This window comes from Electrophorus electricus, chromosome 12 (assembly GCF_041902795.1).
Source record: "Electrophorus electricus isolate QZ-2024a chromosome 12, ASM4190279v1, whole genome shotgun sequence".
Lineage (NCBI taxonomy): Eukaryota > Metazoa > Chordata > Actinopteri > Gymnotiformes > Gymnotidae > Electrophorus > Electrophorus electricus.
In genome coordinates this window covers 10211894-10228470 of record NC_137508.1, presented here as the reverse complement: position 1 = coordinate 10228470, position 16577 = coordinate 10211894, and the positions used below count along the sequence as shown (strand labels likewise).

The following is a 16577-nucleotide window of genomic DNA, read 5'->3' as shown; positions in this document are numbered from 1 at the left end:
CCGCCCGGCCAATAGTCTCATGCGTCCCAACCGCCGCCTTCTCACTCAAAGGCGTTCTCAGGGCTATGACCACAGAGTTAGGCTGTGCTGGCTAGCTGGGTGGTTTTGTGACCCTGAGCTTCAAGGTAGATTGACCGGAAAGTTACACTAGTGAAACATATTTGGGAGGTCAGTTAATTTTCAAGTATTCCATAATGTCCATCCAGATGTATTCGCTGGATTAGACTTTGACAGACGTATGTTTGTCGTCTTAGACGGTTTGAACAATCAGCGTTACGGTTTATTGAGGCAACAATGTTAGTATTTATGAACATGACATTAGTAATAGCTAGTTGACCTAGCTAGCTAGCTTAACAGCTAGCTAGCTGGTTAGCTAGTGTATTTCTAATTGATAGCATATTCAGTTAGCTAGCTATCTAAAATGGTAGCTAATGCTGATATAGTTAACGGTAGCCATGTAGTATCAGCATCAGCATACCTAGCGATCTAACTAGAGTAGCAAGTTAGCTAGCGTTAGCTACTTAACTAGAGAAAACTTGCTAGGCGACACATAGGTAACCGGTACTGTTGCGATAACTAATGTTAGCAACATGTTAAACTGGCTAATATAGCTAGCTAGCTATCTTAGCCAGGTACATTTCGTTTTAGATCTTAATAATGATTAACACCTAGTTAGTTAGCTAATGGTTTGGTCCTATAACATTAATGTACTACTTGAAACTAAATGGAGCGGTAAACTTAAAACTGATACCTCATCACCTGCTAGTCAGATTTGCTCAGTTGACGCGCTGAAGGCGCGAACTTGAGTCATAGTGTGTTAGTATGATATTTGTAACCTAATGAATGTTTCACGTTTTAGTGAAGACATTTAAAGATGCCATTTTCGAGTCGATAAACAAGATTTGAATCAGTAAGCTTAAGAGTGTGACCATGATGTGTCTCAAATGAACTGTGAGGTGAAGAGGTTGCATGTTCTTTACTTCATGGACACGGGAGTAACAGATGATGTCTGGAGATTTGCCGCTGAACATCAACATTAAGGAGCCGCGATGGGACCAGAGTACATTTATGGGCAGAGCCCAGCATTTCTTTATGGTGACCGACCCAAGAAACGTGCTTCTGTCAAGTGAGGTTCTGGAGGATGCCAGAGTCACTATAGAGAATTACAGGTCTGTTGGGGTTAATTGAACATTGGTTTGGTGCAAGACTCATTGACACCTGGTCAGTTTATGTAGAAACCTATTTATTATAATAAACTTGTGGCTTTGAAATAAATACAGTAAACTGGTATTATGTAGATAGTGATACAACTGGATGGCTTACCTTGGTACATTTTTAATCGTTGTTTGACATCTTATGTCTAATGCCTAAGTGGTATTTTTGGTGACTTATTGTATGTCATAACAGAGCAGTGTATGATTTTAAGAATCTGTCCACATATTTATACATGGTGACCAGCGCATTCTCCTACACAGGCAGGGTATTGTGCAACCTGGGCTAACAGAAGATCAGCTATGGAGGGCCAAATACATCTACGACTCTGCCTTCCACCCAGACACAGGCGAGAAGATGCTTCTGATTGGCCGCATGTCTGCGCAAGTGCCCATGAACATGACCATCACAGGTTGTATGCTCACATTCTATAGGTAAGGACACGGCATTCAGTTCAAGTATTATGCACAATCACTTTATGTATGTATCATACACTGTGACTATCAGGTAGCCTTCCTTTTTTACCTATAATATGGTGAGTGGGCAGTGGGATAATCTTAATTCATGGTGGGAAAATGGAGATAATCCTCAAAGATCTGCCAGAAATATCACAACTCAGTTTGGTGAGTCATGCAGAAATGAGTCACAATGGAAAAGACCTCTCAATCGAATTTCAGGGTTTGTAAGGATTTCTTTGTGGTTGCTGTTTTTATGTGTTTCTTATGCTGTGACATTATTATTCAGAATTTTTGTATATGTTTGTAAAGCACAAATTGTATCTAAAGCATCTACACATTTTCTGTTATCAATATGCATTCCCACTGTTTTCCCTCCCTGTGTATCCAGGACAACTCCGGCAGTTGTGTTCTGGCAGTGGGTCAACCAGTCTTTCAATGCCATTGTCAACTACACAAACCGCAGTGGAGATGCACCAATCACCATGAAGTAAGGAGGCTGTGATCTCGTTTAGAACACTAGCAGAAGGTCTTTTTAAGAAGGCCTCACAACAAAACACCCCTGCCCATTTGATTGCTATATTACACCACCTAAGTAGTTGTAGAAAATATTTAGTCATTACATCAAACATGCCAATTATTATTTTAAGTAGATGTTTGTACAGATGCCATGTTAAGGTAATTGCATCTTTAATATATTTTGGTGTATTGTAAGATGATTGCCCTGGCGCTATAAGACGATCCTGCCTTGGTTACTTGGTGCATGATGTAGCCAGACATTTATTGTTTGAGAGTATTTACTGCTAAATATGGAAAGTGATTAATTCTGTAGTTTAACTGTGACAGTTATAGGCCCTCTGTGAAGAGGTTTGTGTGTGTGTTTGTGTGTTTGTGTGTGTGTGTGTGTGTGTGTGTGTGTGTGTGTGTATGCGCACATGCTTTTATAGTCAGCTTGGAGCAGCATACGTAAGTGCTACCACAGGGGCTGTAATTACTGCTCTTGGCCTCAAGTCCCTAACCAAGGTAATCTTTTTATTTTTAATTGCTACATCGCACTGCGCTAGTGTCCTCATTTTGGTGCACATTATTCCCACTGTCGGTTATTTTAGGTAAATGTGAAAGCTGCATTCTGTGGTGTTTAACTCCTTGCATTCAAGTTGTTAAAAACAAAGTGTAAAAAATCAGAGTAACTGTTAGCACCCCTTGAAAGCTATTTTGAGAAACACTAGTCTCTGTTTGAACAAAATGTACAATATAGACATATTGCCTTTGAAGTTCCAAGTTTTAAATATAAGGATGCTTATTAGAGAAGGATCCTCTGTATTTTGGAAATAGATTTTGTTGCAGGAATGGCAGGTTTATTTGTTGTACTATGGACTACTGTTTCATGTTTCAAGTGCTAATTTGACCTTAACACGACTGCCCCTAGCACCTGCCAGCTATCGTGGCCCGCTTCGTTCCATTTGCTGCAGTGGCAGCAGCAAACTGCATCAACATTCCCTTCATGAGACAAAGGTGTGTGAAAATATTTAGTTATCTAATGTTTAACAGGGAAAGATGCAGAAACAGACTATTATGAAGAATAGTCTGATACCATGTATCATTAATTGTACACAATTTGCAATATTTCTACCTAGGTGGGCTTTTTAATAAAATGCTATCATATATAAAACAAATCAATTAAACTGGTCAGTGGAATAAACGCATGACTACAATGGTGGATGTTTATTATTCTTTTAAAATTTTCCCGTTCATGGACAGTCGATGCAATATGGAGAATACCTCTTCACTCTTTGTTTTGCTTCACCCAGAGAACTCAAATATGGAATTCCCATCACTGATGAGGAGGGTAATCGCCTGGGGGAGTCTGCCAGCGCAGCTCAGCAGGCCATTGTTCAGGTGGTGGTGTCTCGAATCGGCATGGCTGTGCCAGCCATGGGTAAGGGCACAAAATAATTTAACATTTTTAAAAGGTGACTGTCTTAATCTGACACATTAGTTCCAGTTAAACATTGACTTCATGAGCACTGGAACATTGGAGTCCAGTGTGTTAGTGTTGGATCGGTGCTTAGTGAAGTGGTATGTCACCAGGTGCAGGGCTATGCACCCTTTAAGTCAGGAATGCATACTCAAATGGAGAGTTAGTCCTCCTGGTTCTTATGGACTGTACCTGATTTTTTTTTTTTTAGAGCATGACTGCCCTTTTCTGACTGTGAGCCATAGAAGTTTCTGACTCCGTTGCTTACACATACTGAAAACTGATGTTGATTTTAGACGTTTTAGGGTTGTTCTATTGTGCCATTGGGTGTTTGTCCTTATCTTCAGCATATAGTTCATAGTTTATCAGAGCAAGTTAACATTCCTCATTCCAGGCATGAGAAAATCCACCATCCCAATTTTGAGATTCTGAAGTTCTGAATTGTAGCTTTAAATGTCCAGCAATTAAGTATATTTAAATGCTTAATTTAAATGCCTGGAACATACTTTATTGTATTTTTTTTACAGCTATTCCCCCTGTTATAATGAATGCCTTAGAGAAGAAGGCCTTCATGAAGGTAAAGTTGTAAGCCTTGAAAGTCTTGCTAGCATTATTTAGGATATCTTTATTGAAGCTGAAAAGTTGGAGCTCTCTCCTCCTCTCCCCTCAGCGTTTCCCAGTGCTCAATGCTCCAGTGCAGGTTGGCCTCGTTGGGTTATGGTGAGTTTTGCTCCCAGCCAGTGCTGTACCATATGCAGAACAACTGCCTTGATCACAGCTAATAAAAGGTTTTGGGTGTGCCACTCTCCTAGTCTGGTGTTTGCTACTCCGCTGTGCTGTGCTCTTTTCCCACAGAAGAGGTGAGTGCTAGTTACAGTGCTGTATTCTGCTCCATTGTAAAAATGGTTGCCTTGTGTTGGGTTGTTGGATCATTTTTGCTGCTGTGATGATGGTTGTTTCCATTGCTTTTATGTGGGTGCGTGTGTATGTGCATGCATGCGTTCATGTAGTTCCATGAAGGTGAGCAGTCTGGAGCCTGAGCTACAGGAGCGCATACGACAGAGCAATCCTAAGACCACCACTGTTTACTTCAACAAGGGCCTGTAAATGCCTCTCCAAGCCAAGGCTGATGCATCCTGCTCAAAGGGATGTTAGTGGGCACAGTATGAAGAATAAATATATTTATATTTTTGATTTTTGTTTCCTGTTTAAAGTAACTGCATATGTATTTGCTTTGCTATATTTTCTCACATCTGCCTTCCCTCATGTTGATATGCAATCCTGAGTAAATTTCTGTACAACAGAGTATCACTGAGCTGCCTAGTATGATCTGGTACAGTGGGGTTATGGTTATGGGTTATGAGGAAAAGGGTTTGTTGATGTTATTGCAGCTCTGATGGAAATGACCACATATGTTTATTAAGTAATCTATTGTGCTTTCCTATGCACTGTCCCAAATTGTTAATGAATTTATTTATCATTATTTATTTTTCTTTATGGTAGAAAATTTGAGCAATGTATTTTGTTCTTTTTTTTGCTTGAAACAGCTAAACATCTGTCCATTGTTTCTGCTAGATCAAGAACAGAATGCTAGAATACTCTTCCAAACACACAACTGTTCAGGAAGTCAACTTTGAATCATAACATTTACCACTTTAACACTGTAAATGATTGATTGCATCGAATACATCCCCATAGGTGCCAGTAAACTGCACTTGACACCTAGGGTTCTTGCATTTTGACACTCCAGTGGGTATAGCAGGTAGACACTTGTCTGCACATGCAAACATGCACACTTTTAGGTAACTCATGGGTCCATAATATGCTGATTTCTAATGTTTGAAATCAGCATCTATATGTAAGCCTTATGTGGATTTCAACCATTTAAGTTTCTCAGTGGAGAAAATGTATAGCCATTGAAAAATATGCTGTTGGTGTAACAACAATGATATTGTATGTTGTTGATGTAGCAATATCTATGCTGATACATTTTCCCTTTAGTAACCTTTGTGTTTTCAATAAGCATTTCTTTTTATAGTCAGTTGCATAAAAAGGGCATATTCTGTTAGTTATATCATAGACAGTGCAATAAGAAGTAACCATTGTTGGTGAATGACTGTATGGAGTACAGTGGCATTTTATGTCACTTAAACACTTATTTACTGCAGTTAAGTAGTATTCATGTTTCCATTTAAGATATAATTGCGTATTGTACATTTATATGATGTATAAAACACAAATAGCTGCTTATCTTACATATAAATGTATATCTGTTTATCTATATTAGACTTACCCCATGTGCTCACTCATCCATTAGTGCTGACATAAGCCATAATGGATGCAACTGAAAATTATTTTTTGTGGAATAATATTGTACTAAATATGGGCTTAGTAGTAAGTCTGTCATGTAAATTTTTAATGCATCTAAAAATCTCATTATAGTTTGAGCATTTATGATCAATTCATGAAGTATTGTGAAGTAACTGTGTTTTTGTGAGCTGTTTCTGTGTATGAATTCAATCTACCTTGCAGTGTTTCTTTTTGCCTTACCACTTGAAACACTAGGTCTATGACTTTTGAAAGAGGGTTTTAAGAAACATGTGCTCTTTATGACCACACAGTGGCAGTAGTAGTTCTTGTATCAATTGTGCTGTATATTATGCAAACATGACCTTTTATGAATTTTCAGGTACTGTCATGTGATATTCATACATTAAGATACATGTTAAATGCACAATAGGTGTGCAACTACTTCTAATCATAAATGTTATTTTAAATGGGAAAAGCAAAGATCAATTTAATAGATTAACTGCATATCATGACATTGTTAAGAAATGTACGTGAGTGCAGTGTTACAGTTTTGACTGAAGTGTTTTAGATGAACAAATACACTTACCTTCAGCACCTTCTATGTGGACAAATTCACAATCTTGTATGTTACTGAACCATCGCGAATAAAGCTTTGGCACAAATTATCAATACCATAACATAATGTGAGAGATCCAACAGTCTAACAAATGAATACTGACCCTTTTAGCCCATGTATTCTTTTTTCTTTTACAAAGAAGAGTGGTGTAATTTGAAAAACTCAAAATGCATTTTGTATTCCTGCACATTAAAATGTCAATATACTGATACTGGGATAAATGGTTACAATATGGGAAACAACATTTTCTTTCCAAATAAGTTTTTCTGATGAGTTCATGATAGCAATCATTTAAGGCACCTTTTCTTATATTCAGTTCTAAAGATCTTGTTTAACCAGTGAGCTTTCCTTAATAGCTTCAACATTTTTTCTCAATTTTCAAAGCATAAATGTCCCATAAAGGTAGCAGATACATTTACCACTTTACCCAATCTGCTATAGACTTTGGATATAAATATGAAAAAAATGGGAAAATAAGGCATAAATTTTCAAATGCATGATAGCAGAAGTTAGTTTAAAACTAATTTATTTGTAACTATATTTGTATGATTGTTTCTTGCTGTGGACTATGATGGTAATTTTAAGCGTTTCTTTAAACATAGCCAGCACAATAATGAGCTTTGGTTAAGCAATGGGGGATGCTTAACCAAATAATATAAATTAAATATTGAATAATTATGTTAAATAGCAAAACTTGGGGAAAGACACTGCTTTTGTGACACTAGGTGCTATGTTCTGATCAAGAATGTATATGAGCACTTGCCAAAGAGCACAGAATGTCTAGAAAAGAGCACAATAAGTGAACTCACTCCTCAATCAGTTCTTAAGATATTGTATAGTACATTGCTGCACCATGTCTCTTCTCATGTATTTTGTCCTCAATTTTATGGTCGTGTATTTATTTATGGCATAATAAAAGTATGAAACTAACATGGGCAGGCTTATTTTAATGGTTTACTTTAGGATACTATTCAATTCTGCATGCCTTTTGATAGTATTGTCAAGCTATTTTTTGTTGGTGAAATCAAGCATAAACTATTTCAGAGTATTTACAATATATACTATATTTAAATTACAAAAACATTACGTTTCTGGAAAGGTATGAAGAATGATCTTGTCTATTACCAAAACTAATAAAGTGCTAGAGACATAAATGCACTGTGCATTGACTTGATACAGCCAATACAGCTATCATCACTGTACCAGGAAAGCTACTTTATACTTTATATAAATTTGGTCTCCATTTAGTTAACAGACTTGACAGCTTCCAATTGGTAGTATACTGCAAATACCCATTGTCCTTTGTACAGTCACACCTCACACTTAATTCTTTGAAGTAAAATTACATGTAGTATGCAACATATGAATATATAAATGTATACATGAAATCAACTGACTAGAAAGAATTTGATAAAATTCTTTATAGTGAAAAACTTGTTTCTTCCAGTGATCAAAATCTGAACTTGGGTTAAAGAGCTGTCCTCTGAAATAGCACAGACCTCATTAAGACAAGTTAAAAGTCTTTCAAACACAAAACATGAAATATAAAGAACTCAGAATATCAGATTTCAGTAACTTGCTTTTTATGGTACATGGTAAACCCCATCTGCTTCTGGACCTTGGGCCGTCCACTAACCAAAACCTGTTGAGCAGGAAAGCGTGTGTAAAAGCATCAAATCTGCTCTCTCACTGGGGAGTTTTGAGTTAGATTGTCATTAAAAACACACACAAGCCAAACCACCAGCCCAGGAGCAGACAGTCAATAATTCCTGACAGAATGAAGAACAGCACAGTATAATGCAACAATTTCTGAAGTGCAAAAATACCACTGCAGTAAACAGTGATGTTATACTTGAATACCCAACATTAAGATTATTCCTCAGCATCAAGATTTCAGGACAACTTGAGCATTCTTTTATATTCACAGCATTAGTAAACTAAATGAGGTGCAATGTGAAGGCATACAAAAATCTATTTATCCACCACAATTTTTTTAGCTGCTTCCAAAACAGAGACAGGGTTGACTTTGTCTCCAAATTCCTTCTCCCGATGCTCAAGAATAATTCCCTAAAAAAAAAAAAAACAAAACAGCAAAATATTAAACTTTTACATCTACAGAATAAACCCTTTAGTCTTGCATTGATTAGTCTTGACTTAAAAGCAAAAACAAAAATATTAGAGGGAATAGTTTGGGTAAATCTAATATACACAATTTTCTGCTTAACCCAGATGTAGCCAATCAGCTGAGATATGCATGTTACTTTTTAGTTACATTCGCCTCACAGAATGCATAAGACTTCAGAAATCTCAGCAGGAATCATTTCCATAAACACATGGCCAAACTTTCACATGCTCAAATCATGCACAGTTTTTAAAATAATGTCACAAACATATACTGACGTGGCTTAAGACTGTGTTTCTCAACCCATTTCCACAGTTTTGCTCTGTCCAAATTCTCAACACATTAGGTTACAGCAAAAATATGTAACTGTCTGGTGGGCCCAAGACATTTTCATCCCATTTCTGAAAGTCATAACCTTACAGAGGCAATAATCTCATGCAAATGGAAATCACTTTCACTTAGCAAATTATTTATTACCATGCAATTTTATACATGTGTAAAGATTTGGGCATGTAATCCTCTTCAAGGAAATAATTCCCAATTACATTTTCATTACTTGTTCGCACCATTTCTTATTCCATTGCCTGGAATAAGAAACCAAATGGTCACAACTGTCATTTCACTGAACCATTCCTTTAAGACTGTTGTAGGAATTGCTTTTGCAGTGAGAGACTGACTTATGAAAATTTGAACCTTCCTGGTTAACAGGCAAGGTGATTAATTTAACCCTTTTGTTGTATTGCTATATTACATTTTAATACATTTTTAATATTTAAATATGCTCCATCCAAGTCACCTGTTTGCCAGATCCAATGACAAATACTCCACCGAGGATGAAGCCCTCTCCATTCACGTTTCCCTGGAAACCTGACTTCCAGGCTCTCATGAAGTTCTGCCAAACTCCCAGACGAATAAAGCCAAGGAAACCCATTTTCCTCTGGCGTGGCCCATAGAATGCCAGCTGCAAATAAAAAGGTTTTCATATACATGCATTATCCTTTTAATACCTGAAAAGCATCTCTCTACAAAATGTAAGATAAAAGTGTGCATGTTTTAATCTTCGCTTACTTATCTGCAGAAAGGTTTTTTGAACATGACTTACATATGCACTTCTCTTATCCACCCTCACCTTCTCATCCAGGAAGACATCCCCAGAAAAGTGGGGTCTGAAATCCTCAATCTCTGTACCAATGTTCTCTTTGGCAACAGCATACAGTGGGACCCCGAGCTCATCCAGCTGGGGCTTGAGAGAGGACAGCTCAGAAGCCTCCTGCATAGATACAACAGCACCAGTCCTACCAGCAATCAGACAGATGCCCTTTTACTTAACTGAAGTGTAGGAAAACACATCAGGAGTACCTCTCTGCACCAAAATCATCCAGGCCGCCGTACAGCCATGATCACTGCTCCAGACTTCTCCCACAGAGTTCTAGCTTTAAATGTCTTCTCATCTAAATGCACACCAGTGAAAATAATTAACCTAAAGCCTCTTTTATCATAAGCAGGATTCTTCATTACTAAACTTGTCATCAGAAGGCTTTTTCAATAATAAACCTATATGGCAGACGAAACTAAACACATACTTACCTCCTTTAGTGGTTCTGAGGTCAGCATCCTGCAACTGCTCCAGAGTCGCATGCTCAGGCTTGGTCAGCAAGAAATCAGTATTGCCAAGAATTATGCCTAAAATGGCTGCAATCGCAGCCCCAAACCCCATGGACCACATGCCCATGGCTTGCGTTTCCCCCTCCACGATGGCTGATGAAACTGCAGTGAGAGGACAAACTGTGTGTAATATAAATACATAAAATATATAGAAATATTTTCTACATAGAAAGCATTTCAACAGATCTGGGATGGAGAAGAAGAAAAAAAGGTGTTGTCGAGGATGTTTTTCAGGTTAGCACTTGATTAGCAGCCAAGAATCAGATTTCTGACTTAACTGACAGTTGTGCTTCATACATGAAAAGCTTGACTGCAGCCTCATTTTGTACCTCACATAGCTGCTAAGATAGACAACAATGCTACACAAATGTGTGCAGCAAGGACTCAAGAGGTCACTAAAGTGATACCTTTCAATTCATGCACGGTGGGCTGGCCAAGGCGGCTTTTCCCAGAATGGGGCTGGCTCGTTGAAAGTGGACTAACACTGTCAGTGCCAACATGCACAGGGAACCCTGCTGACTTATGGCATGGTTTGCAACTTAACTTAGGAGTCTTATTCTTTGGGGCCAATTTATTTGTAAAAACCTGAGGTTTATTATCTGAGATTAGGCCCAACTGTAGACAAGGCTGCAGTGCAGTGGACCTTAAATTATGGACTCTTCTCCAAATGGCATTAGTCACAAGAGGAATTAATTACCCTCTGCCCACCATAGCTAAACAGGGTTGTAGTTGCACAAAGGCCTCCTTTCTTCTGTTAAAGGTATAAGAAGGAAAACCTCTTGAAAAGGGAAGGGAAAATGATTTATCGTAAAATTATTCCATTTGGAAAATAGTCTTAAACACAAGCTACATATATTCCAACTGAGTAAAGTACACAGAAAACATTAGTGCGGAAATGCATGGAGTTTGGAGTTCAACTGTTCAAATGTCCTTAGATTACAGTGCAGCCTTGAGCTTTGTATCCAGCTTGTTTAAACTGCTTTATCTCACCTTAGCCCTTTAGTAACTTGGCTAAATTTAGCTTGTTTCGAGTGTAATACAGCAGTAAGACAGTAGTGTCATACGATACATTGGTTGCTAAAGCATAACTTCGAACGTGTAAAATCAGGTCAGTAAATCAGGTAAATAAATAAATGATAAAAAAGGACCTTTACAATATAACATTACAATTTACTAATAATCCTTTGCAACTATGAAACATGATGGTCTCCTGACGTTTTAGCTAGATTACGACCTTAAGTTTACGTCCATTATGAAATATTAATTTCCCCAACACAAATAAGATACAAGTAGCAGTAAAATCATTTTGAGGAAGCACATTTTACAACACTGGTAGCTAGGTAGAAATCATCTTGACGTGACAAATAGTTAGCAGCTAGGAGAGCTGGACACATATATTGCCTCAGTTTGCGTGTTGGCCTTCGCTATCTGCCAGTCTGTTAGCGTTTGGGCTAAGATGATTAGCTATTCGCTACTGTATGAAGTTAATAGCCGGACCGTTTCATTTTTCCGTGGAACCGAGAGGGTACGGTTAATTAAGAAATTGTCAACATCGGATTATCTAACGCTACATAGCTACCATTACAGTGCAACATACTCACTGTCCCAGTGTAAAACGAGCCTCTGACAAGTTCCAAATAGCACATAAATTATTTATAAATCAGGTCCAACATACAGAGTGCAGAAACATCGAGCAGACGCGAAGGCCCGCCTCTCCCGTGCATTCAAATATTTATATTCCAAATCAGTCGTTTAGTATTAGAATTTTAGTGACAGTTTAATGTTTCGCATAAATCTTTGCCTTTACTGAAAAATTTAACAGCACTTTTATAGTACTGTGAATGCCCATGATAATGTTTATTTTGATAATATGCAGTCGCCATAGCTGCGTAAAACAGCCTGCTGTTGCCTCTAATGCATTATTTTAGACCTAATCCACATTTCTAAATCCACAAATAAAGCTATAATTAAAAATTGCAAGTTACCAGATGTGTTAATATTTTAAGACTGTAATTATGGGAAGCCGAACACTACAAAAACTTCCAAACTGAGCCTCTTAGAGGAACCACGCAAATACTGCGAGACCTCCATGGTAGCGTACGAAACACTTCACAGTAGACCATGCGTGACCATGCGTGACTCACTGGACACAGCAGAACAGACCAAGTTGGCTCTCCCAGCGGGAGCTTCAAGACCTGTGGGACCCAATAAGCAGCACAACGTGAATAAAAATGGGAGAGACTAAAAAGGTCATAATTTCATTACATATAGGCCTACTACGAATCATCTGAATATGCATACACTGATTTTTCTTTGTGCTTCTTTTTAGTTAGGCTAATGTAAACTACAGTGTCGGGTACATTTATTGGCCACACGGTTCAAATTTGTTTCGCAGCGACCTAAACAGTCAAGATGTACAAGACTTGTGATGCATTGACAACATGTCTTTAACCAATTCCTTGTAGTTTCCAGCCCTGACATTCCCAAGGAAGTGAGTTGACACCAGACGAAATGCATCCCAAGCCTTTTTCTCGTCACCTATAAGCAGGTAGTCGAACTTCTCGTCTATGAAGAGTTGACGGATCTGAGGACCCGTCATTCCCTCTTTAATTTTTGCTTTTCTGATCTGAGGGAATTTCTCAGACAGGTATTTAAACACTGATCCATTCTGATCCATGGCTTTTGCCAAGTTCTTCATCAAACCGAGATGATTTGTAAGGGTGGTAGAAGCATTTTGTTCGGTTCTGCCAGTGCTGAATGCTGCACATTCTTCTCTCCAATCTTCAGAGACTTCCTCAGGGGCCAGTCTTTCTTCACATAGTGCAAAGAACGTGCTCTGCTGTCCCATTCACATAGGAAACAGCAGTACTTTGTATATCCCAGCTTCAGGCCCATCAACAGAGTGACTACCTTACAGAACAGATATGCCAGCCATACTTGCTGTATTCAAGACAATCCAGCAGCTGCTTCATGTTGTCATATGTCTCTTTCACATCCACAGCATGTCCGACTGGAATAGATGGAAGACGATTCCCATAATGCAGCAATACTGCCTTGAGACTCATTTTTGAAGAGTCTATAAACAATTGCCATTCTTTGGATCATGTTGGATTCTGTCAGAGCAGAACACAAGCTTATCTACCTTTCTGAAGAAAGGCTCTAACTGCAGATGCTGCTATTGATACAGTGTCACTCGTACATTTTCCTGAAGAAGATTCCATTGCTGAAGTCTTGAGCCTAGTAATTCTGCTTTGCTCTTTGACAGCTCCAGATCACAAATGAGATCGTTCAGTTCTTTCTGCGTTATTCTGTGTGGCACAGATAACGCACCTTGACTGAAGTCAGGATCAGTTTCTTGACGATCATCCGACGTCAAAGGTCCAGGAAACTCCAGAGTCATTTTGTCTCCATCATCATCGTCTGAAAGATCATTAGAAACTTCTGTTGGAGGTTCGGGAACAGGAAGTCTTTTGCCATGTAGAACAGATCGGATAGCAGAAGGTATATTTGGATATGCTATTGTCTACTTCTTCTTCTTTGTAATGCCTCAAGAAACAGGAGGCACCATGCCGAAGTAGCAGTCAGTTATGTGATTGCTGGGCTCCCTCCAAACCATCGGAATGGCAAAAGGCATTGACTTTCTTTTTCCATTCATCCACTGTGACAGATTTGATGCACACGTATGACAACATATGTGTGGGACCCAGGACTTGTCCTGGTCACTGATCTTGCATCCGACATACCGATGATATGCCTTCTTCACTTTTTCATTTGAAGCAATGTCCTTCTTCTGATTTGCAAAAGTCACTTCCCCACAAATGTAACAAAAATTGTCTGCAATATTGATACAGTTACGAGGCATTGATACTTGTTGATTGACAGTATCTGAATCACTTCAGAAGTGTTTATAACGCAGCTGGAATTACATTTAATCTAACACATCTTAATTTACATCTAACATGACATTTAGCACAAGAAGTAACAGAAATAAATCGCTCGTCCTATGGTGTCTTGCTTTATATATCTCCCTATTGCGTAATCTTACATCAGCGATTGCATAATCTTACATCAGACAGTGATACAATAGACCTTCCTGATTATGATCATCATGAACTGATACAATATGATGCAATATTTCTCAGTATGTTGAAATATTAAAAATTGTCATCTTATAGCTGGACCTAATAGAATGTCTCTTAAGGATCACATGCAGCTATCATTAAAACGAGGGCCAATAAAAAATTTTCATGGTTATATCTGCGTTCAGGACGTTGAAATCATTAAGAATTGCACATTATTAACTCAGAAGCATTTTTGTTGTCCAGTGTAATTAAAGTATCAGGCGACGATCGCCTTGCGTCGCATTGTATTTCACAGATTTGTGAGTACGGGGGAGTCCTTTAAAACCATAGCAGTAATCTACCATTTCAGAGTCTCTATGTTGCTATGTCAACACCATAAGCAACGGTTAGCAGGTTTTTGTCGCTATACAATAAAATAAAATTAGGTCACGTTTGCGCCTTCCCGAAAAATTGCATTTGGTGTGAAACGGTCATAACACCCTGTGAATGTATAATGTGAATGGTGAGTTACATACTTACCAGCTTGGCCTAGGACAAGAGAGCCACTAGCAAGTGTGTTTACCTTTAGGAGATTGGGTGGTACCACAGCCGTCCTATATACAGGGGAACCTGTAAAAGACAAAAGACTGCACATGCCTGAACTGACAATGTAAATGTATATACTTACCGATAATATTGCATAAATACTCGTGGGTGACTGTTTAGTGTTTGTGTATACACACAGAAGACATGTACAAAATAATAATTTAAGTGGTCTGTTTTTAACTTTTATTGCTGTAATGGAACATTCTAGGCTCAGAAGGGTAGGGTTACATGTATAAAACCACCCAGTGGCTTTTGTTGTTGTGGCTCTCTGCTAGGAGAGAATGGATGAATCTATGCAGTCTTGCAACTAAGAGACTGTGGGCTACTGAGGGTTACTTAAGAGTAGATTGTTGCTCAATTGATTAACCAATGAACTTGTGAAATACTTTCATTTATTTTCACTTGTATATCTCATGTTTACCTTAGTTAAAAATATTTTTGTTGCACTACACAATCCTGGAGAGCTTTTCAATCTGCTGTGAGAGCATTTCTTACCACTGGATGCCAGCACTCCATACTACCAATACACCACAAACAGACACATGCTTATTTAAATAGCCTTTATTAATTGTGTTTAACTTTGAATGTTTAACTGTCAACCAAAGGAGGAGAAAACCTGCAGTCAACAAAACTTAATGTTGAACAAAAACTGTTGTAATTCAAAATGTTAATATTTGTTTTAGCATATAGCTAGCTGTACATCTTAGATGTTTTATGTCTTTTCAGGATTGATGATGGTCAACTTTTTTTTAAACTAAATAAAATAAAATTAAGAAACGAAAAATGCTTACCAGTGAAAAGCAGCCATGTCTTCACTGAAGGAGTAACAGTAGCCTTTGCTTGGTGAGCTTTTATGGTTGCATTTCCAACGCAAAAATCAGAAGGGATGTCACAACACTTCCTTTCTAGCTCTATATAAGGTCTACTCTTAGTAGAATGAGAGATAGTTGGATGGAGTGTTTGAAAAATACTCAGATTGTGATTGATTAGAGGAGTGCTTTTTGAACTTCAACATATTTGTATATATTTAGCTTCTTTTTCTTTTTGTCATTTTTTTTCTTTCCTTGAGTAAATATGCATTTTTTTTTCACTTGGAGCATTGGGATTGAATAAACACCTCCATTTCCACCCTAACCTGAGGCAGACTCATGTGTCTTTTCCTCTGGACCATTACAAGTAGCATCAGAAGTGTTACTATTACTTGTAGTAATTTGGACCTCACAAGGAGTATCAGGAACTGTTTCTGATGGGATTCTGCCAATTGAAGGAGGTGTGAAATGATACTGAGTCTCAAGGTATGGACGACAGCTCAGGCAAAGTTTCCACTCCCAATGAAGCAGTGCAGGTAACAAGAAAATCCAAGCTAACAGGGACATTGCTGAAAGAACTGATTGAGATCCTCCAGAAGGGTTCATAGAGAGCCAAGCTGCCAGTGACGAGTGAGTGGAGTGAGAAGCCATCAGACAGGCTGTGATGGCAGCGCTTACAGCACCAGTTCTGATAATTGTAGCAGCAAGTGGACCAGCAAGGACAGCCTGAGGAGGACGCCAGT

General features: G+C 38.3%; 2 protein-coding genes across 7 annotated transcripts; one reads left to right on the top strand and one right to left on the bottom strand.

Moving 5' to 3' along the window:
- The first annotated feature begins 70 nt into the window (after positions 1-70).
- sfxn3 (sideroflexin 3) lies at positions 71-7503 on the top strand. Of its 3 annotated transcripts, none has more exons than XM_027023536.3 (11): positions 71-168; positions 1003-1169; positions 1476-1646; positions 2059-2157; positions 2615-2690; positions 3097-3182; positions 3479-3606; positions 4173-4222; positions 4316-4365; positions 4458-4505; positions 4656-7503. In XM_027023536.3, exons 2-11 carry the CDS (start codon positions 1003-1005, stop codon positions 4750-4752), a joined length of 972 nt encoding a protein of 323 aa, XP_026879337.2. In that variant the 5' UTR covers positions 71-168; the 3' UTR covers positions 4753-7503. The 3 variants fall into 3 exon arrangements, with proteins under 3 accessions (XP_026879337.2, XP_026879340.2, XP_081580887.1); XM_027023539.3 differs by lacking the exon at positions 71-168 and adding an exon at positions 170-296; XM_081724761.1 differs by lacking the exon at positions 71-168 and adding an exon at positions 218-236.
- Positions 7504-7977: 474 nt separating this feature from the next.
- Positions 7978-15026, bottom strand: selenou1a (selenoprotein U 1a). 4 transcript variants are annotated; one of them, XM_027023542.3, is made up of 7 exons: positions 14960-15026; positions 12503-12553; positions 10281-10460; positions 10053-10144; positions 9823-9963; positions 9490-9654; positions 7978-8638 (listed from the first exon to the last, which is right to left on the bottom strand). In XM_027023542.3, exons 3-7 carry the CDS (start codon positions 10423-10425, stop codon positions 8543-8545), a joined length of 639 nt encoding a protein of 212 aa, XP_026879343.2. In that variant the 5' UTR covers positions 10426-10460; positions 12503-12553; positions 14960-15026; the 3' UTR covers positions 7978-8542. The 4 variants fall into 4 exon arrangements, with proteins under 4 accessions (XP_026879343.2, XP_026879341.2, XP_081580888.1 ...); XM_027023540.3 differs by having other exon boundaries at positions 15003-15021; XM_081724762.1 differs by lacking the exon at positions 12503-12553 and having other exon boundaries at positions 14960-14978.
- Positions 15027-16577: the final 1551 nt, after the last annotated feature.